Source organism: Acinonyx jubatus, chromosome C1 (assembly GCF_027475565.1).
Source record: "Acinonyx jubatus isolate Ajub_Pintada_27869175 chromosome C1, VMU_Ajub_asm_v1.0, whole genome shotgun sequence".
Classification (NCBI taxonomy): domain Eukaryota; kingdom Metazoa; phylum Chordata; class Mammalia; order Carnivora; family Felidae; genus Acinonyx; species Acinonyx jubatus.
The window spans coordinates 4,160,389-4,180,530 of NC_069381.1; the positions used below are offsets into that span (position 1 = coordinate 4,160,389).

A 20,142-nucleotide genomic window follows, 5' to 3' on the forward strand; every position below is an offset into this window, starting at 1 on the left:
GGGGGGCCCCAAAGACCAGCCGTTTTAGCTCTCTCTCTTCACAGCACCCCCTGCCACTCGCAGGCCCCACGCTGTGCCTGCCACTGGGTGTGCTAGAGAAAGGCAGCTCTAGTGGGCATCGAGTCAGCTGAAGCAGGATAAGACTCCTCCCTCCCTCCCCTTGTCTGCAAACCACTGGGTAGGGGTCCCAGGCCCCAGTTGTCGCAGGTCGCATGGAGGGAGTGAGGTCGTCCTGGCCGTTCGGAAACGAGTGGAAACCCACCAGGCCACTCAGGCCCCAGCAGCTCTGGTTTCCCGCGGCACCTGGGAGCCCTGCAGGTAATGGTGCACAGCGCCACCAGGTGTCAGCCCCAGAGTCCCACACGAGGACTCCCACTGTTCCCGGAAGCAGGTTCATTCTACGGCATGTCTACAGCTCGGGGCATCCCTGAGCTGGTCCTAGCTAGGTGCTGGGTGAAACAAACCCTCACAGGGCTCCAGTGGGGGGTGGAGGAGGGGGAGGGGGTGGGGGTGAGGGCTGGGAAAAGAAGGGCACAGGCTGTTTCAACTTCACAAGACGTGCTGACTGCGCTCCCACAACGATGCAGCCCCCGCCTTCTGGCAGCTTGTCCTCCTGTCCAGGGGGCTACGCCTCCCTCCAGCTCCCACGAAAGGCTTCCGGCTATGCAGGCAGGCTGGTTTGGCACACGTCTGTTCTGGCCCCCTGCCTCCTGGAACTTTCCTGAGCCCTCAGGGAAGTGTCCTGGCCCTGCTCCCCAGGTGACTGCTCTGCTGATCTCCCCACTGCCCCCAGCCCTTGCATTCCTACTTTCCTTTCTCCCTATTTGGCAACCCCAGGCCCCCAAGCTCACGGTTGACCACCCGCCCCCACCCCCCGACACACACCCCAGACAGAGGCTCTGGGGGCTCTCTAAGCCCACAGCCTCCAGACCCAGAAACCTGAATGTACCGGGCATTCGTGCCCCTTCCTCTTCTTTCTTCTGCCTCCAGGAGGCTCTGAGGACAATTCTTGGGGCCTGGAGGGCCCAGCACCTGTTGCACCCGCTTTGAAACAGACCCAGAGCCCCCCAAGGACTCGTATGGCCTGTTCCTGCTGCAGGATCTTTGCCCTGGCAGCCATCCCTGCCTGGAATGCCCCTTCTTATCATTCAAAACCCAGCCCACCATACCTCTTCAGACGGACCTTTCCCTGACCACCCACGTAGCCCCTACAACTCGCTCTCTAACCCCATATTTCCGTGCTGGCGACACTCGTCACTCTCTGGAATGGTGGTAATTATTTGCTGGCTTGTGTCTCCAGCGCTTGGAACAGCAGGTAGTGTGCACTGGGTTGATGAATTAATTCCTTTGGGGGCTCCGTTCGCCAGCGCCTGGACGGCTCTCAGATTCGAACCCAGTTTGGCCGCCCTCCGGGGGTCTCTATTTATACGTGAGCCAAATCAGGAGAGAAGTCCCCGGGCGCACTGGCCTTTGTCGCCAGCCCGCGGGGCGGCGCGGCGGAGGCGGGGCGAGGCGGCGCGGGGGCGGGCCCCAGCCTTACGCCGGGCGCCCGCGGGGGGCCCCGCAGCCCCAGAGCGCGGCGGCGGCGGAGGCGGAGCGGAGCGGGCGAGGCAGTGCGAGCCGAGACCCGGCCGGCAGCCGCTCCGCCCCCCCCCCGGAGCCGCAGGGCCCCGACGGCCGCGCCGCGGGCAGGACCGGTGCATGGCGTCCGGGGGAACGCGCTGAGCGGGTCGCGGCGCCGCGGGCGGCACCATGGCCCTGGCGCTGGCGCTGCAGGCGGCGCGGCAGGGTGAACTGCAAGTGCTGAGGTCCCTGCACGCCGCCGGCCAGCTGAGACCCTCGCAGCGGGACCCGCTGGACGCGCTGCCGGTGCACCACGCTGCCCGCGCGGGCAAGCTGCACTGTCTGCGCTTCCTGGTGGAGGAGGCCGCCCTGCCCGCCACGGCCCGCGCGCGCAACGGAGCCACGCCGGCCCACGACGCCGCCGCCACCGGCCACCTCGCCTGCCTGCAGTGGCTGCTCTCGGAGGGCGGCTGCGGAGTGCAGGTGGGTCCGCGCGGCTCCCTGGGCGCCCTGGGGGCTTCCTCCCCGGGAGGGGGGGGAGCTCTGGCCCAGAGCCGCCTTGGCTCCAGGGTGGGTGAGATTGGGCACCTACCGACTGAGCTTGCTCCCGAGCTCCTTCCAGAGGGCTTGGGGTGGGATGGGCTCCCCAGATGGAGAGCGCGCCGGGAAGACGCCCCGGTAAGCCAGGGCCACTGCCTAGAAGAGCACTGGGTAATGGGGAGCCAGAGGGAATTGGGCTTACCTGGGCCAGTATATAATCTGGGACAGGGCTGGGGAGGATGGGGAGGAGAGCAAAGCACTGATCCAGGGGAGTTCTGGAGTGTAGGTGAGGCACGGAATCAGAAGCCGGGGTCTCCTGGGAGCAGGTCTGGAAGAGGGTGGGCAAAGTGCCACCCCCCGGCAGGCCACCCCAGGCAGAGATGCAGGTGTCCCCAAGGCCAGGGTGTGGGGGAGGGGTGATGGGCGTGGTAAATGGGGCCTCCCCAGGGCCTTAGCTGACCCGGGGACACCAGCGCCTTCCTCCCTTCCAGCTTCGAGTTGCTTCTCCAGCCCAGCCTGAGTCTTCCTGCCCCAAGACCCCACCTGGTTGGTCTCACTCAGTGGCCCTCAGGCGGATATAAGCCTGGCCCCTCCTGGGCTGGAGGAGGAGGCAGCTCCGGGCCCTAAGTGTATCTCTGCATTTCGCTCCTGCTGGCATTAGAGCATCCAGCAGGTACCGGGCTTGGGGATTCAGTCACGCTCCTGATCTCCTGGAACTGTCAGTCCATGGGGGCAATGGGCCATGCAGTGGGGTGTCAGGGAGCTAGCTGCTTGGGCGAGGTGGCTAGGAGTGAGTGGCCTCTGCAGGGAGTCCTGGATGATGAGAAGGAGGTGACCAGGTGCCCATCAGAGAGTTCTAAGTGCAAGGAACAAGGAGTGCAAAGCCCTCAGGCACACACATTCTTATCCTGTTGCAGAAACAGCCAGGAGGAGGGCATGTTTGGGGCAGGGGGGGCAGAGGAGGGTGCTGGGAGAAGCCACCATAGGCCGGGGCTAGGAATTTGGATGATATTCTAGTTGTGGGGAAAAGCCACTGGAGAGAGGACCCAGAACTGACTTCCCACTTAGCAAGACCACTGGGTTAACTGAATGTAGAAGGAGAGAAGGCAGGGGTGACCCAGAGCTGGCTGGTTGTGCCCTAAGGATGACCAAACCCCCCGCCCCCCCCCACTTCAGGATGGCAAGACCCCCCTTCCTACCCTTCCTGGGAGATGGACGGATTGCTTATCTGCTGGCTGGCTCTGTTATCAGGACTTCCTGGCACATGGTCCACACCCACTTTTTTGGGAGGTGGCACGCCTCCCTCATCCCAGGGTCCAGCCTTGGCCGGAAGCCTCCCTGGCCACTGCAGAGGAGGTAGAGGAACAAGTGGCCTTGTGCCTGGCTTATCAAGTCTCCCTCCCTCGAGCGCCAGCCAGCTTGGGTGCTGGGGACAGAAGTGGGGGGGGGGGGGGAGGATGACCTCGATCCCTGGCCCTCCTCAGCCCAGAGAGATAAGCAGCTTTAGGGTGTGGGCCGCAGCACATGAGGCTCCTGGGGCCTACGCAGCTGTTGGAGGCTTGGGGACAGGCCAGAGCCCATAGGCCCGAGTTCTCTCCTTACTGTCCAACCCCACCCCTCCCCATGCAGAGGTCCGGGCTCAGGGGGACAGACTGAAGCAATCTTCAGCCCCTGCCTGGGTGGTCCAGTACACAGAGGGCTCTCAGTGTTGTGCTCAGCCACCTCTGTGCCACCTGGTCCCCCTCACCTTCCTCCTGCCTCCTTCCTAGCCCCACAGCCACCCCCAGAAGCTGGCTGGTGACTTACTGGTGGTGGCCCCTGTCCCCTCTGTGCCCTCTTTTCCTTGTGCCTGTTTTATAAGAGCCTCTGAGATACCTTCCTCAAGCCTCCTTGGCCACAACTGTCCCCACGGGGCCTCTCTCTGGGCAGAGGGGCTTCCCTTCCTTGATCCTAGTAAACCATGCCCACCTCTCACTGCTTCTGCACCCCCTCCCTGCCTGCTTCTCCATCATCCCACATGCTTGGTGCCGGGAGCTCGTGCTGTTCTCGAACCAGTGCCCACGCTCCCAAACTCGCCGACCTTTGAGTCCAGACTTCTGGGTTCTCTGTGATTCTCCCCCAGCCCAGGTGAACATCAGCGGCACCTGCCAACCCCCTCCTGCCACAGAGACGCACACACCTGGGTGTTCATGGATGACACATTTAGTACTTCCGGGCCATGATCATCAGCCTGCCTCCTCGGGGGTGCCCGGGAAGGTGTCCTACCCAAGCCCCTCCCAGGGGCTGCCTCGAGCCCACACCTACCACTGTTGGCTGACTGTCCAGGCCCTGCCACCAGTACCCAGAAGCTTCCTCCTCCACAGAGCAAGAACGCAGCCTCTTCCCTGGGCCAGGAGCAGGGAGTCTGCTGGGGGGCCGGGGGGGGGGCAGTTCTCTGCACTGATGTTGGGGTATTGAAGGTACACCAAGCTGGAGGCCTTTTCTCATGTGACACTTGGGGAGAGGGAGAGGGAGGGACCAAGGGTTAGATGCAGGGGCTGCCCCCCACAGTCCTGATGCTAGCTTGGTAGAGCCCCAACAGCCCACCCTTCCTGCCCTAGCCACCCTTGCTCATTCCTTCAGGTGTCCCCAGAGCATCTGGGGGACAGTTTCTCCTGCAGGGAGGATGAGAGTGCTATGTCCTGAAAGTCTACTATATGCAAGCAGTTCCCAGCCGTGACCTGCAGCCTCAGGAAGCCCGGCCCGTATGGGTGCCACTTATGAACTGGGGCCGGTTAGGTGCCCGAGGACAGAAGGGCCCCTGTGGCCGGCGGGATGTGGGGCAGGACAAGGCGTCGGGACTAATGCGCTCTTCTCCCACAGGACAGAGACAATTCTGGTGCCACAGTCCTGCACCTGGCTGCCCGCTTCGGCCACCCCGAGTTGGTGGAATGGCTCCTGCGCCATGGCGGTGGGGAGGCCACCGCGACCACAGACACGGGTGCCCTGGCCATCCACTATGCTGCCGCCAAAGGAGACTTCCCCTCCCTGAGGCTCCTCATCGGGCACTATCCTGAGTAAGGACAACCCTCCCCGCCCGTCTTCTGGGTGCTGCGGGTGGGCGAGGCCTCCAGGGACTGCCTGGAATCCGCCCCTCCAGCGTTCCAGGGGAGTGACCGCTTCTGGGCCACTCCAGTGGCCAGAGGGCCAGGCGGGAGACAGCTCCTACCCAGGCTGCAATGTTTCCTTTCCTGGCGGGGCCGCCCACAGCCACTTGCCCCAGAGCTTTGCAAGCAGGTGTCCCCCAGCACAGCTGCCCCTGGGGGGCTGGGCACGTGGGCCAAGGTCACAGGCTCCTCTCCAGGGAGCCTACGCGTGTGGCTCTCTTGAGCTCTGGCCTGTGCCAGTTTGCGAGACTATGCTAATGGGGGGATGGGGGGCAGGGGTGAAGCTATGGGAGAGCTTCCTAGACCGCTACTCAAGAAGGAGGAGGAGCCTCCTCCTGCGCCCTGATTAGGCTGTCCACAGAGCAACCTGTCACTTCCTGTGGCCCCTCGGCCCATTCCCACCACCACGGGAGGTGGGGCCCCCAATCCTCCCAGGGTCCTCAGCCTGAGTGGAGGGTCTGAGAGAGCTGCTGCTCCCCAGGGTGGGGTGGGAGCATGAGGAAGAACGGGGCTCAGCGCAGAGCAGGGGAGTCCTGGGAGGTCCCTGGGGGAAGGGAGGGAGCCAGTATTAGGTGGATCTGGAGGGAAGCAAGGGTCCTAGAGGATTGTCTCAGGGGAGTGGGACAACAGTGGCCCCAGGGACCTGACAAATGGGGGCTCTGCTCAGTGACCTCTGTCAGTCCAAGTGGGTGCCTGGGGCTTAAGCACTGACAGAGGACCGAGTCTCAGGAGGAGAGCAGCCCTGAAGTCAGAGGGCCAATCCTTACCACTGGTTCCACACCCGAGGGAGCCTGCAGGGCGGCTGGCTGCCAGAGAGGAGGCAGGAGGGCTGCCCGGCCCCATGGCCCCATCAGAGCGACGTTGGGCAGTCCTAAGACCCCCAGCTCAGCCTGCAGTTGCCTTGCTAAGCAGGCATGGCCTGGTTTGGTGGGTGGGAGCCCAGCAGGTGCACGGGCCGGGACTTCCCACCGCCGTCCCTGCCAGAGGCCGCTTGGTGTCACTTCGGCATGAATTCTCTGCTCTGGACAAGCTAAGGCTTGGGTCACATCAGAGTCCTTGGGATTTAGGGGAGGGCCCCAGAGACCCTTGAGTGCTCCCCACCTGGCACCATCAGCAATACCCCTGGGGGACCTGGTCCCGACACTTCTGTTCCACCCTGTCACGTGACACAGAGGACACTGAGGCCCTAGAAGGGGACGAGTGGGCCGTGGCCACCCTTCTGCACCCATAAGCCTCCCTCGGCACACGTAATGGGCCCCCAAAAGCCAGGCTAATGGCAATGCCAACTTAGCCCAAATGATGTAAACTGAGAGAGGGCTCCAAGCCCAGCCCTGGCAGCGCTGGTGAGGAACGTGGGCGGGAGGGGTAGGGGTGGAGCCCCAGGCTGGCCCCTGAACCCCTCCTCCCCGAAAAGCCTGGGGCCTGGGATGAGCTGGAGCCCTCCATGGGCTGCGATCCCAGCCTCGGGAAGACTGGCCGGGCCATGGAGCACCATCGCGGGCTCCGGGCCTTGGGAACGCTGACCTGTCCCAGGCCATGCCAGATGCTGGCTGTGATTGGGTCCTGGGGCCAACTCGGAGGCCAGGTGGCCTGGGCTGATGAGCCGTCAGCCCCTCAGAGGCCTCTACGAATCTCACAGAGGCGTTCAGAGGACTTGGGTCCGTTCCCCACCGCAGCGTGTGACCTGGCTGATAAGAAAATGCTTTTATGTGCTTGCCTCAGGCAGGAGGGGGCGGCTGGGAATTGGGAGGCCTGCTGGGGGTTGGAGGTCAGTGCCCATTTAGACTCCTATCTCGGGGGTAGAGACTCCTGCTCTCCAAGGCGGGGCATGGAGAGGGCAGAGGCCCAGGCTGTCCCCCAAGCCACAGGGCTTAACCTGGGACCGGGGCATCCTGGCTGTGGAGGCTGTGACTCCACGCTTTTCACTCTCGTGAGCCTCCCGGGCCTGCTGTGAAGCACAGTGAATTATTCACAAGGGCTCAGCTCTCCCTGGCGGTTGGTGAGGGAGGAAGGGCTCCCAGACCTACCAGTGAGAAACTCGATCCCGCCCAAGGAGGCTGTGGGCAGCAGCAGCGGGCCATGGCCGTGCCGAGCTGCGGGGAAGCGGGCGGGCTGGACAGCCTCAGGGGAGGCCTTGCTAGAGCCAGGCTGCACCTTAGGGTGTTAGAAAAGGCTTCAGATTGCAGGGACACCCCGCGCCCACCTGCCTCTCCTCCAGGGTATCCCCAATCCATTGGGCGAATTCTTCCAGAGGTGGAGGAATTGCTACAGTGGCCTCTGGGGCTGTTTTCCCGTGGGGATCCTCCCCGCAGAAGGAGGGTCCCTAAGCTGGCAGCATGGAGGCTGGCAGGAACTGGGTCTGAGGGCGATGGCCAGGAGCACCGACCCTCCTGGCCAGGAGCACTAGTGGTTGGTAGAGGGGAACCAGCTATCCAGGCCTCCGGTCGGGGCAGACAATATATCGCCTCAGAGCTCCTGACCACCTTGCCAGCGGGGTGCTGGGGCCCAGGAACTACCTCGTGCTTGCTTGGCCTCAACCATCTGCTCACCTGGGGTCTGTGCAGCTGGAGGGGAGCCCCAGGCTCAGCTCGGACCCTTGGGCTTGAGTTTTGAGGCTGGGGAGAATAGTGGAGGGTGGCGGGGCTCTGGGCTCTTCCTTCCTTTGGGGCCCCGTGCTCTGCCAGACGTAGCAAATGGGAAAGTCAGTCTGTCCAAAGATTTGCATCAATTCCACCTCCTTGCACGTATCTCCTTTGCCTGAGGCCTCCCCTGCCCCGGGGCAGAGACTGGAAGTGCCCTGGCCAGGGGTCAGGATAAACCCGGATGAGCTCTGGCCTGCCGAGTGCTTACTAAGTGCCTAGCACCGCCCCCCCCCCCCCCAAAGGTAGTCTGAGCCTTATAACCACCCCAGGCAATAGCTCTATAAGCAGCCCAGTTTACAGATTGAGTTATTCAGGGGTAGATTGAGATTCAGATTGAGCTCAGTGGCAGAGCATTTGACTGCAGATTGAGTTATTCAGCTAAATGTTCATTGAGTATCTACTCTGTGCAATATCCTTTCCTTCCTTCCTTCTTTCCTTTCTTCTTTCCTTCCTTCCTTCCTTCCTCCCTCCCTCTCTTTCTCTCTTTCTTTTTCTTTCTTTCTTCCTTCCTTTCTTTCTTTCTTTCTTTCTTTTCTTTTCTTTTCTTTTTTTCCTTCCTTCCTCCCTCCCTTCATTCCTCTTTCTCCTTCCTCCCTTCTCTCCTCCTTTCTTTTCTTTCTTCCTTCCTTCCTTCCTTCCTTCCTTCCTTCCTTCCTTCCTTCTTTCCTCCCTCCCTTCATTCCTCTTTCTCTTTCTTTCTTTCTTTCTTTCTTTCTTTCTTTCTTTCTCCTTCCCTCCTTACTTCCTTCCCTCCTTACTTCTTTCTTTCTTTCTTTCTTTCTTTCTTTCTTTCTTTCTTTCTTTCCTTCCTTCCTTCCTTCCTTCCTTCCTCCCTCCCTCCCTCTCTTTCTCTCTTTCTTTTTCTTTCTTTCTTCCTTCCTTCCTTCCTTCCTTCCTTTCTTTCTTTCTTTCTTTCTTTTCTTTTCTTTTCTTTTCTTTTCTTTTCTTCCTTCCTTCCTCCCTCCCTTCATTCCTCTTTCTCCTTCCTCCCTTCTCTCCTCCTTTCTTTTCTTTCTTTCTTTCTTTCTTTCTTCCTTCCTTCCTTCCTTCTTTCCTCCCTCCCTTCATTCCTCTTTCTCTTTCTTTCTTTCTTTCTTTCTTTCTTTCTTTCTTTCTTTCTTTCTTTCTCCTTCCCTCCTTACTTCCTTCCCTCCTTACTTCTTTCTTTCTTTCTTTCTTTCTTTCTTTCTTTCTTTCTTTCCTTCCTTCCTTCCTTCCTTCCTTCCTTCCTTCCTTCTTTCTCCCTCCCTTTCCCCCTCTCCCTCTCCCTCTCTCTCCCTCTCTCTCTTTCTTTCTAGAGTGAGAGGGAATGCAAGTGGAGGAGAGGGGCAGACGGAGAAAGAGAGAGAGAGAGAGAGAGACAGAGGATCCTAAGCAAAGTCCATGTTCAGCATGGAGCCCAACACAGGGCTCGATCCCACGAACCATGAGGTCATGACCTAAGCCTAAATCAAGAGTTGGATGCTCAACCGACTGAGCCACCCAGGGCCCCCATGCGAGGTAATATTTTAACGTGCCAGGGATACATCAGTGAATTAAACAAATGTCCCTGCTACACAGTGTTGACAGAATCAGACATGGTGTTAGTCATGAGAGGCTAATTGAGCAGCCGAGGCCCCACCAGTTCCCCGGTTCCCTGTATGGCCTTGATCAAACCACATCCCCTTTCCAGGTCTGTCTCCCACTCCTGGTCCAGTCCCTAATCTCTCAGGTCTCCCCACCCTGGCCCTCTTGCTGTCCAGCTCTTCTGCCTTTGGGAATGCAAGTCAGATGCCCGGACTGGCCACAGTCTCCCTGATCACTGATAGAGAAGGCCATTTCCCCACAACGGCCCAGGGGCCCTCCTCACCCTGGCCCAGCCCGCACGCCCCACCGCCAGCCGCTCCCCCCTCCACAACCCGTTCCACCTCCCGGGCCTCCTTGCTGCTCCTCCACCAGGCTGGTACGCTCCAGCCTTGCACCGTCTGTTCCTGCCGCCTGGAACCCTCTCCCTAACTTGGAGTCTCTCCTCCACCCCCACTCCTCCGCAAGGCCTGCCCATGGCCTCCTTTAGGTTGTCACTTGACCAGCAGCACATTCCTCGCCTGCTTTATTTTCCCTCGCACCCTCGTAACCACCTGACATTACGTTCTGTGCATCTTGGGGCATTCTCTTGCCGCAGCTCCCTAGCCAGGGAGAGCGGACCTTGTCTTCCCCATCCTGGAGGCCCAGTGCCTGATGCGCACTAAACATTGGTCGAAAGCATGAGGAGGCCGGAAGCCCTGGGGCTTGTCCGGCCCCGCGTGCAGCTCACTGAGTGACCTCAGATGGCACCCCGAGCTGGGCCTCCCTGGGCCCACCTGGCAAACAGACCAGCTGAGGCCCTGTGCGAGGGGACATCACAGAGCTCCCCGTCTGACTGCCCGTCTCACTCACCCCCACAGTTACTCAACAACGAGCAACTAGGCACGCCGTCAGAGCTTGGGGTGTCATGAGCCCTCGCAGCTTCTTGGAGCCGACTTTCCGGGAGGCTCCAGGGCAAACAAGGGGACAGGTGGACAGCACGTGCCTCATTCACAGAAATTTATTTGCATGTGTGTTGGCTTGCCATCTGGGAGCTGCAGGGGAACCAAACTCTGACGGCAGGGGTCTGCTCTTTGCGTGGCGCTGCCCCATCCTGGCATGTGGCAGCCTGGTGACATGTGTCCCTGGAGTGAACCAAATAGGCACACAAGACGTCTCCAGTGACCAGTGCCATGAAGCAAAACAGGGTCGTTTGGTAGAAACCAATGGGGTTTTCTTTAAATTCAGGGGTCAAGGGGCACCTGGCTGGTTCAGTCGGTGGAGTGTGTGACTCTTGATCTCGGTTGTGAGTTTGAGCCCCCACGTTGGGAATAGAGATTACTTAAAGACAAAAATCTCAAAACACACACACATACACACACACACACACACACACACACACACAAGAAATAAATTGAGGGAGTCAAGGGCGCCTGGGTGGCGCAGTCGGTTAAGCGTCCGACTTCAGCCAAGTCACGATCTCGCGGTCCGTGAGTTGGAGCCCCGCGTCAGGCTCTGGGCTGATGGCTCAGAGCCTGGAGCCTGTTTCCGATTCTGTGTCTCCCTCTCTCTCTGCTCCTCCCCCGTTCATGCTCTGTCTCTCTCTGTCCCAAAAATAAATAAACGTTGAAAAAAAAATTTTTTTTTAAATTGAGGGAGTCAAGGAAGCCCTCCTAGAGCAGGTGAGAGCTCATCGGAGACCTGGATAAAAAGAAGGGCCGGCCCTGCAGAAACCTGGCGTGGCAGCATCACAGGGAGAAGAACCAGCAGAGGCAGGTGTTGAGGTGGGATCAAGTTTGGCTTTGCTGAGGACCAGAAGGAAGGCCTGGGAGGCTGGGGGAGTTGCAGGGAAGGGTATTCAGCCCGGATGGATTGGGCGTAAAGCTGTCCTAGAACCTCCCTGAAATCATCACTGCATTTCTTCCCTGCATCAAGCCTAATTTGGGATCTTTTCAAATGAGCCAGGAGGCGTGAGTGGAGGCTAAGAGACGTAGAGCCACCAAAGGATCCATGATTTTATCCAAGGCGGCCTTACCCCTGATCCTCATAGGATCAGCTCCTTCCCGACCTCCCTTGGAGCAGAAATTGTTGGCCACCGGAAATGCTGTTCTTTGACCTGAATCTGGTTCTGTGGGCGGGTCGCTCCTTGCTGCCCACAGCAGTGGCAACAGCAAGCCGGCACCGGTCCTGGTCGGAGATTTCCAGCAAGCATTCCACGTTTTCTGTGTTGTCGCAGTTCACTCGTGTCCTCTTTTTTCCAAAGAGGGAGAAAAATATGGTTCGTGTGATTGTTGCTAGGGAGTTTCAGGCGTATAAAGAGGTCAAGGGTTGGGGGTCTCCAAAGACTCCTAGAGCTTGGGCTCAAGGGAGGGTAGTGTGGTGTCCTTTGCCAAAATGGGGTTGGCAGGTCGGGGAGGGTTTGAGGGAGAAAGGCAAGAGATCTGCTCTAGGCACGTAAAGTTCCAGAGGCCTGGGCAATGCACACAAGGACCGGTGGGCGGAGGTGAGGGCCGGATAGAGAGACTCCAGGTCCAAGCTAGAGAGAGGAACAGCATGGGGGTGCAGGTGGCCTTTGACCCTGGGAAGTGGATGACCTTACGGGGGGGAGGGGAAGACTGTGTTCAGAAAGGGGGCCCTGGGGCATCCCCACATTTGGAGGTCAGGTGAAGGCCAGGGCCCAGCAAAGAAGACTTAGGAGGCTTGGCGTGGGAGTCGGCTGCTGGTACAGGAAGCCAGGAGGAGCAGGTGTTCCGGAGAGGGAGGAGGGGCACGTGCTAGGGAATGGCCAAGTCAGAGGAGCATGGGGAAACCCCTGGGGTTGGTCACAGGGAGTGACAGTTGAGACCCAGTGGGTGGGGGAGGGGGTTGGCTGGTCAGGATACAGCTGCCACACCAGGAGGCAAAGAGCCGCCTTCCCTCCAAGGATATGTGCAACCTTCCAAAGCTTCCTCTTCCATTCCCTCATAAGAGGCAAGGAGATGCCGGACAATTATGATGCCCATTTGCCGTATTTGGAAACTGAGGCTCAGGAGCTTAATGACCCACTAGGGTCCTACCCAGTGAGCTACAGAGTCAGGGTGGTGGCTGGAGGCCAGGGCCAAGGGCAGGGGCCGGGACTGGAATGGTTACCCTTCATGTCACTTTGGCTAGAACCCGATGGGTTAGAGCAGGTGGGATCCTGAGGCCAGAAGTACCCCCGCGAGACCCTAGCCCTGTCCTCTGGGTGACCCTCCACAACAGAAACAATGCCTGGCCTGACCTGTGCTGGGCTGAGCCCGGACACCCCAGCCCAGCCGTGTCCCCACAGAGGTACAGGGAGGAGGGATCCCAAAATATAACAACGGTTTCAGGCTCATGCCAGGTGACAGGCCTGTGCTGAGGGGTCTCCAAGCATGTTTCCTGGGCAATTACTGCCCCTCTGCAGACAGCTTTGAGATCAAAGAGACAAGAGGCAAGACGCTGACACAGCTTGGGGGGGTTCATATCCCAGTTCCTCTTTTTTTTTTTTAATTTTTTAAAGTTTATTTATTTATTTTGAAAAAGAGACAGTGTGAGTGGGGGAGGGGCAGAGAGAGGGGGAGAGAGAATCCCAATCAGGCTCCGTGCCTGATGGGGGGGCCGAAGTCACACGCTTAATCGACTGAGCCACCCAGGCGTCCCCCTAAGTCCCTCTTGTGCCCAGGTCTTTCTCTGCCTGTCTCTCATCGAGTGGTCCTAGGCTTCTTTGCGCAGTATCTGGAAAATGGGAACAAAGCCAGCACCTCCCCCATCCGTCGCTGAGAGGACGTGGTGAGAAAGCTCTGTGCTCATCACGGTGCCTGAAACAGACCTGCTTTCACTGGTACCGATTATCGTCGCTACTATGATATATTCCACTGAAATTAATTAAGTTTGCTCCTTGTGCTCCTCCATATTTTTCTGACTTCCCCCAGTGAGCATGAGGGTGCCCCCGCCCTTCTTGCCTCCAGGCCAAAGTAGAAGGTGACAAGGCCAGGGACCCCCTTTCCCCGCCCTCGCCCTCACCCTCGCCCATCAGCATATCTGCCTCATGTGCTGGGGCCTCCTGGGCTGGAGGCTGTGGCTCCAGGACGGGAGAGGCTGAAATGCTAATTGGAAGGCTGGTAGGCAGGAACGTTTATTGAGTGTTTACTCTGGCCCAGGGACTCCAGCGGGGAGTGTCAGCCACTGGCCTGGCAGGAGGTTGTGCGCAGGACTGCCCCCTCCTGCTCAGGTCCTGCCCTGTGCCAGCTTCTCAGACCTTCTCAGACCTTCCCAGGCTGGCTGGCCACCCCTGGATGGTGGACACCTGCACCAAGCAGGTGGGTGCTGGGAGGGCAGGGCTCCTGGCGTATCTGGCGCCCCATGGTGTCGCCGTTGCCTCAGACCTCCCCAGAGAGGCCTCAGTGGGTCCTGGGTGGTGGCCCCCTCAGCCTCTGGTCCCCAGGACCCCAGCACTCACTGTGCCTTGGTTACGGGGTGAATAATTCAGGTCACTGAGTGTCGGTCATGAAATATTAAACAGGCTGTTACTGTCACATCAGTATGTGAATGCATGTGTGGGGGGTGACGATGGCACTGGGGCGTGGAGGCTGGTGGCCGCAAGCCAGACTGTTCCTGGGGAGAGGCGTGTGGGTGAGTCTCTGTCACCGTGTGCCCTGTCGGCTCGTGAGCACCGTTGCCCTGGCACGGGTTGGGTCACGGAGGGCAGCCAGGCATGGTCTCTGTCCCACCCCAGATGTGTGAAGTGCCACACTCCGCATCAGCCCTAGAAAATGGCAGCTCTGTGTCTAGGGAGGAGGTGCCCGTGTCAGGAGTGAGGAGAGAGCAGGGAGGCGCCCAGTGTGGGGCTGCAGGTGGCCTGGGGTCAGGGATCCGGGAAGTGGACAGGGACCAGGGTTTTAGGGACAGGGAGAAGTCAGCTGGGAAAGGGACCAAGTCATGTCATGACAGGGTGGGTGAGAGGGCAGAGAGAAGAGGACTGGGTGGCCTGGTGCCCATGTTGACGGACAGCTGGGCGAGCACTTGGATGAGGGAGGGAGGGCGTGGACAGACACTGGCGGAGTGTGTGACTGATGTCGCCAGCAGATAGATTGGGGAGGCAGATGGGCGGGAAGATGTGAAGTCAGGTAAGAACTGCATTTCCTGGGGCACAGAGGGCTGACCCAGCACAGGGGGGCTCAGCCCCTAGGGAGCTTCTGAGACTCGCTGGGGAGGGCGGTGGGCACACAGCTCCTGTGTCTGGTCCTGGGTTGTGGCTCCACCTAGTGCCCAACTGTGGTAACTGTGCTCTGGGCTGCCCCTGTCAGTGGCAGGGCCAGCTTCCCTGTTTCCCAGCAGCACTCCACCTCATGGGGTTGACTCCCAGTTCCCCGGTTAGGACTCTTCTTCAGCAGCTGGGGGAACGGGCACGAGGAGCAATGACACCCGCAAGCTGAGCCTCAGGGAAGCCCAGGAGTGAGCACAGGGAGCGGCCTCTTCACTCCCTGTGTACCTACTGCATGCATCAGGCTCTGCATCACAAACATACGCTCCAATGCCATTTACCAGTTATGTGACCTTTGGCAAGTCAAAGCCCCTGAGCCTCAATTGCCCCTCTGCAAAACGGGAATGACAATAGGACCTAAGCTGGGGCATTCGATGAGAACCTGCCCACCAATATCGTGTTGAGTAAGAAGTTGCTGCGGCCAAGGTCAAAGAGGTTGACCTGCTGTCTCCTCGAGGATTTTGATGGCTTCCTGTCGTACATTTAGGTCCTTCATCCATTTTGAGTTTATTTTTGTGTATGGTGTAAGAAGGTGGTCCAGGTTCATTCTTCTGCATGTAGCTGTCAGGCTTTCCCTCTTCCTTGCTGAAGAGACTCTTTATTCCATTGAATAGTCTTTCCTCCTTTGTCAAAGGTTAGTTGACCATACGTCTGTGGATCCATTTCTGGGTTCTCTATTCTGTTCCATTGATCTGAGTGTCTGTTATTGTGCCAGTCCCATACTGTCTTGATGATGACAGCTTTGTCATACAGCTTGAAGTCCAGCCCGCCCACCAATATATAGCACACCAGAGGTGCTTGGTGAATGGTGGCCTCCTGTACAGTTGCCAGATTAACAACAGGATATCCAGTTTAACTTTAGATACATGGCAAATAATGTGTTAGTATAAGTATGCCCCATGCTTTGTTTGGGATATACTTATGCTAGAAGATGATTTCTTGTTTCGCAACTCAGAATTAACAGGGCATCTTGTGTTTTATCTGGCAACCCTACTACTCTGCCCTCTGGGAATTAAGTCTTCCAGGGGAGGCAGAGGCCAAAATCAGTTACGTTCAATCAAGCATGATAGGCAGTCCGTGGAGTGAGCCCAGGGCCGTACAGGGCACAGAGGTAGGAAAGGCAGGCTCTGCCTGGGGAAATCAGGGCAGGCATCACTGAGGAGGGATCTGGACTGAGTCCTAGGGAGAAGGAAGGAAGTGCATTCCAGATAGAGAGGGACCTGATCAAAGGCATAAAGGTAAGACAGAAGGTTTGGGGACTTGGAGGCTCACGGTGACAGTGGTTCAGTGTGGCTGAAAAGGTAAGAAGAGGCCAGCTCACCACATCCTTGTAGACCTTGGTGAAGAGGTTGAGCTATTTACTGAGGACAGGGACTAACTCGGTCAGATGTACACGGAAGCAGGGAGGCTGCTGGAGGGGAGTGGCCAGGCCAGAGGGGCCCCCCTGAGGGAGGCTGGCACAGGACCGAGTCCAGAGGGAGTCAGGTACAGCGCGACCCGGTAACTAAACCTCCTCCAACCCACGCCCCCGGCCCTCCAGAGCTCCCCAAAAGAGGGCGAGGGGCGTTAAGAAGCTCTGGAGGCAGGTGGGCGCTGAGAGCCCGAGGTGGGTGCTGTGTCTCCACAGGGGAGTGAATGCGCAAACCAAGAACGGTGCCACGCCCCTGTACCTGGCGTGCCAGGAGGGCCACCTGGAGGTGACGCAGTACCTGGTGCAGGAGTGCGGCGCGGACCCGCACGTGAGAGCCCAAGACGGCATGACCCCGCTGCATGCCGCGGCGCAGATGGGCCACTGCCCCGTCATCGTGTGGCTGGTGAGCTCCGGGGCGGGGCGGGGCCCGGGGAAGGGCGGGGTCTGCACGCCCAGCCGCCGGCACCGACGGGGGCGGGGCCTGGAGGGGCCCGGCGCCCAGCCCCCGCCCGTCTTTCCACCGCCCCCTCCGGCCCAGGTGAGCTGCACCGACGTGAGCCTCTCGGAGCAGGACAATGACGGCGCCACGGCCATGCACTTCGCGGCCAGCCGCGGCCACGCCAAAGTGCTCAGCTGGCTCCTGCTGCACGGCGGCGAGATCACGGCCGACCTGTGGGGCGGGACCCCTCTGCACGACGCCGCTGAAAACGGGGAGCTGGAGGTGGGGACGGGGCCGGAGCGGACGGGGGTGGGACGGGCGCCCTCTGCTGGCGCCGAGCTCTCAGCACAACCCTGCCCCGGCGCGGGGCGGTGAGGGGGGTGCGGGGGGTCCGGGCTGGCGACCGGGGTCCTCAGTACTCGACCCCCGCAGTGCTGCCAGATCCTGGTAGTGAACGGCGCGGAGCTGGACGTCCGCGACCGTGACGGATACACGGCGGCCGACCTCTCGGACTATAATGGCCACAGCCACTGCACCCGCTACCTGCGCACCGTGGAGAACCTGGTACGACCTTGGCGCTGCCCCCTGCTTAATCTCGTCCCCCACCCCGCCTCTCCCTGCCCCAGAGGTAGGTGTTGTTACCCCTTTACCGTGGAGGAAGCTGAGGTTCGCAGACATGAAGCCCCTTGTCCCTTGTCCGAGGCCACACAATGAGGAAGTGTCCTAGACCATTACCCTTCCCAGCCCAGAGCCACTGACCATTGAGGAGGGACGGGGTGAAGGAAAAGGGTCAAGGGGAAGAGGACCAGCGTCCTCCTGGTAAGAAGGAAGGCTTGGAGAAATCGCAAGACACTTACATACCAATGGGAATGGTCAAGTCCATTCACCTGCCCACAGCCCACAAGTAGTAGCTCATTTAACTCTCCACCACCTCTAAGGTGGGTGGTGTTAATGTCCCCATCTCACCCAAGGTCACACAGCTGTTAAGTGGTGGAGCCTGAGCCTGAGAGGCATGGCCTGGAGCCACTGCTCTCGACCACGACAGTGTATGTTTGCTCACTTCACGGCTGCTCATAACGAAACTTCTGTTACTCTGTTTAAATTATTTTATTATGGTTGTGCAGCTGGGAAGTAACCTACTGGGACTTGAGCTCAGGTGTGGTTGGTTCCAAGTTCAGGGCACTGCCTCATCTGGTGTAATGCCTTTGGGACAGGAGGGAAGACAGAGGGTGGGCCTCCCAGGTGCCTTTCAGCTCCAGGGGGCAGCCTGGCCAGAAGAGGGACTAGGAAATGAGGTCTGGAGGGGAGAAGGTGGGATGGCCTTTTGCCCACAGCACCGTCTGCCCTGTCTGCAAGCACACAGGGACACCCTGGTGCTGGGTACTCCAGAGCACAGCTAGGCCCAGCGGTCGGAAACTGCAGCTGGACCCAAGGAAGAATGTCCCCCCAAAAGGGCCGCCCAGAGAGCGTAACGGTCTGTCACCAGGGTATACAAACAGGGGTGGATGCTGTGAGGGGCATTTCTGCACCACAGGTGGCTCTTTCCCACTGAGAGAGGGTACGGTTCTGTTTGGAGGGTGGGGTGGGAGGAGGCACAAAGCCCCAGCCCTTCTGTCTCTAAGTAAGCAATAAATAAGCAATAAACACCATCCCTTGAATCCTCACTCTGGCACGCAGCCTGCCAGCACTTTCTAGTATAATCTCAGCCTCCACAGTAAATTAATGCTAACAGCTGACATTGTGTAGCATGTACTGGCTACCATACCCTGGCCCTTCACTAACTGTTAAAATCTTCCTCATACCTTAATGGGGCAGGAGATACTGTTATCCCCACCGACAGGAAGGATAAGTGACTTGCCCGAAGTTACTTGGCTAGTAGGTGGGAGAGGTGAAAATTGAAGCCAGCGTTCTGGGCTGCAGAGCCTGGGCCCTTAACCTCTGCTATCCGTGGGGTCAGGACTGGGCACCCCCATTGCCCACTGCTGATGGCCAAGAAAAGAGCATTTTCATCTTCCCCCTACCAGAAGCCCAGCCCCTATGCTTCCCCTTGGCTCATGGAAGAGGCAGCAGGGCCCGGCCCGGCCCCGCTGAACTGGGTGGGCTGTGGGCCCCTCGGCCCCCTCACCCAGACAGGCCCAGCTGCAGCAGAGACAGATCCAAGCCATGCAGAATGCTGGCCCAGAAAAGGCAAACACTCCCACAGAGCCCCTAATTACAGGGCCAATGAGCAGGGCTGCTGAGCTGTTACCTGGTGCGAGCCTTGCCTCCCGCTCCCAGGGGGCCTGTGACACTTCTCAGGCAGGGGAGGGGGCGCGGGGCAGGGAGGAGCAGGCCTGGGCAGGAGGCAGCAGACGGAGCCAGCCAGCGGGCTTGCCAGCAGCAAGGCCAGCATGGGCAATGTAAGCGAGCCCCCACCCCAGCCCGCTCCCGTCCCATGGGAGGGTCAGGCCCATGGGCGGGGCATAGACAGTGGTGGGGACAGCATGCCTGTGGCCTGAGCCCGGCTGCCCTCCAGACTCAGCCGGGCCACCCCAGGCCCTGCCCTTTCTCCAAGGGCCCCATCAGGAGACAGGCTGGGCTGGTATTGGGATTTGCCCCAGTAGGGCAGGGAGAGACCAGGGCTGCTGGCCGGGTAATGGGGAATCAGTCTTCCCTGCAAGTTGTGGGGCCCCACCCTCCTCCCCTAACCCACCTGCCCCAGGTGTTCCCATCAGCTGCAGCTCCTGAGCCCCTCCCCGCAGATACACTGGAGCCCACCCCTCTGGCTGGTGCCATGGCAGTCTTGCCCTTGGGGTCCAGACCAGGGCCCCCTCTTCCGGCCATCTCTCCACCCCCTTGAGCAAAGAGGGGCTGGGGTGGGAGTTTCCCAAGAACCCCGGGTCCTGCTGCGAGGGGGCTGGGCTTGAATCTTAGCCTGGGAAGAACCCGACAGACATTCTCATTATGGGGTGGGAACCCAGAAAGGGAAGCGGCTCGGCCCGGGCCACACAGCAAGGACATGCAGGAGCAGGACCCTGGCCCGAGCGCACCAGTCTTCATTGTCGACCTCATTGCCTTCCCTCCTGTTCAGAGTGTGGAGCACCGCGTGCTGTCCCGGGATCCATCTGCTGAGCTGGAGACCAAACAGCCCGACTCGGGCATGTCTTCACCCGATACCACCGTGTCGGTCCAGCCGCTGAACTTTGACCTCAGCTCACCCACCAGCACCCTCTCCAACTACGACTCCTGCTCCTCCAGCCACTCCAGCATCAAGGGCCGGCGCCCCCCACGTGGTGAGCGGGCCAGGCCGGGAGGAGGGAGGAGGGAGGAGGGGGTGCAGACCGGGACAGACCACCGGGCCCTGAGGGCCAGCCCCAGGCCCACTCTGCCCACCGCTGACGCCGGAGGCTGCCCAGGTCACCAGGAAGGGCTGCTGGTCCTGGTGAGAGGCCGGTGACACTTGTCCTGGTGTGTGCTGCTCGCAAGCACATCTGTGCCCCCACATGTACTCTCCCTGGGACAAACCCCACGCGCCCCCTGCAGATGACTCACTCGCTCACACACACAGATGTTCCCCAGACGTGACACACACCTGTGCGCCCTCAAGAGGGCACACG

The 20,142-nt window shown here is 59.7% G+C and overlaps 1 protein-coding gene across 7 annotated transcripts in view; it reads left to right on the top strand.

Annotated features, from left to right (window-relative positions):
• Window positions 1-1,599: 1,599 nt before the first annotated feature.
• The window catches only part of ESPN (espin), a 32,335-nt gene continuing 13,792 nt past the window's right edge, over window positions 1,600-20,142 (top strand). For 2 of the 7 annotated variants that reach the window (XM_027060564.2, XM_053206265.1), the window contains exons 1-6: window positions 1,625-2,046; window positions 4,966-5,159; window positions 16,324-16,510; window positions 16,646-16,828; window positions 16,979-17,110; window positions 19,617-19,818. In XM_027060564.2, the coding sequence (XP_026916365.1) occupies window positions 1,753-2,046; window positions 4,966-5,159; window positions 16,324-16,510; window positions 16,646-16,828; window positions 16,979-17,110; window positions 19,617-19,818 (1,192 nt within the window). In that variant the 5' untranslated portion in view covers window positions 1,625-1,752. Of the gene's footprint in view, window positions 2,047-4,965; window positions 5,160-16,323; window positions 16,511-16,645; window positions 16,829-16,978; window positions 17,111-19,616; window positions 19,819-20,142 lie in introns of all 7 variants that reach the window. The other 5 variants (XM_053206247.1, XM_027060560.2, XM_053206253.1 and 2 more) reach the window with 5 other exon arrangements.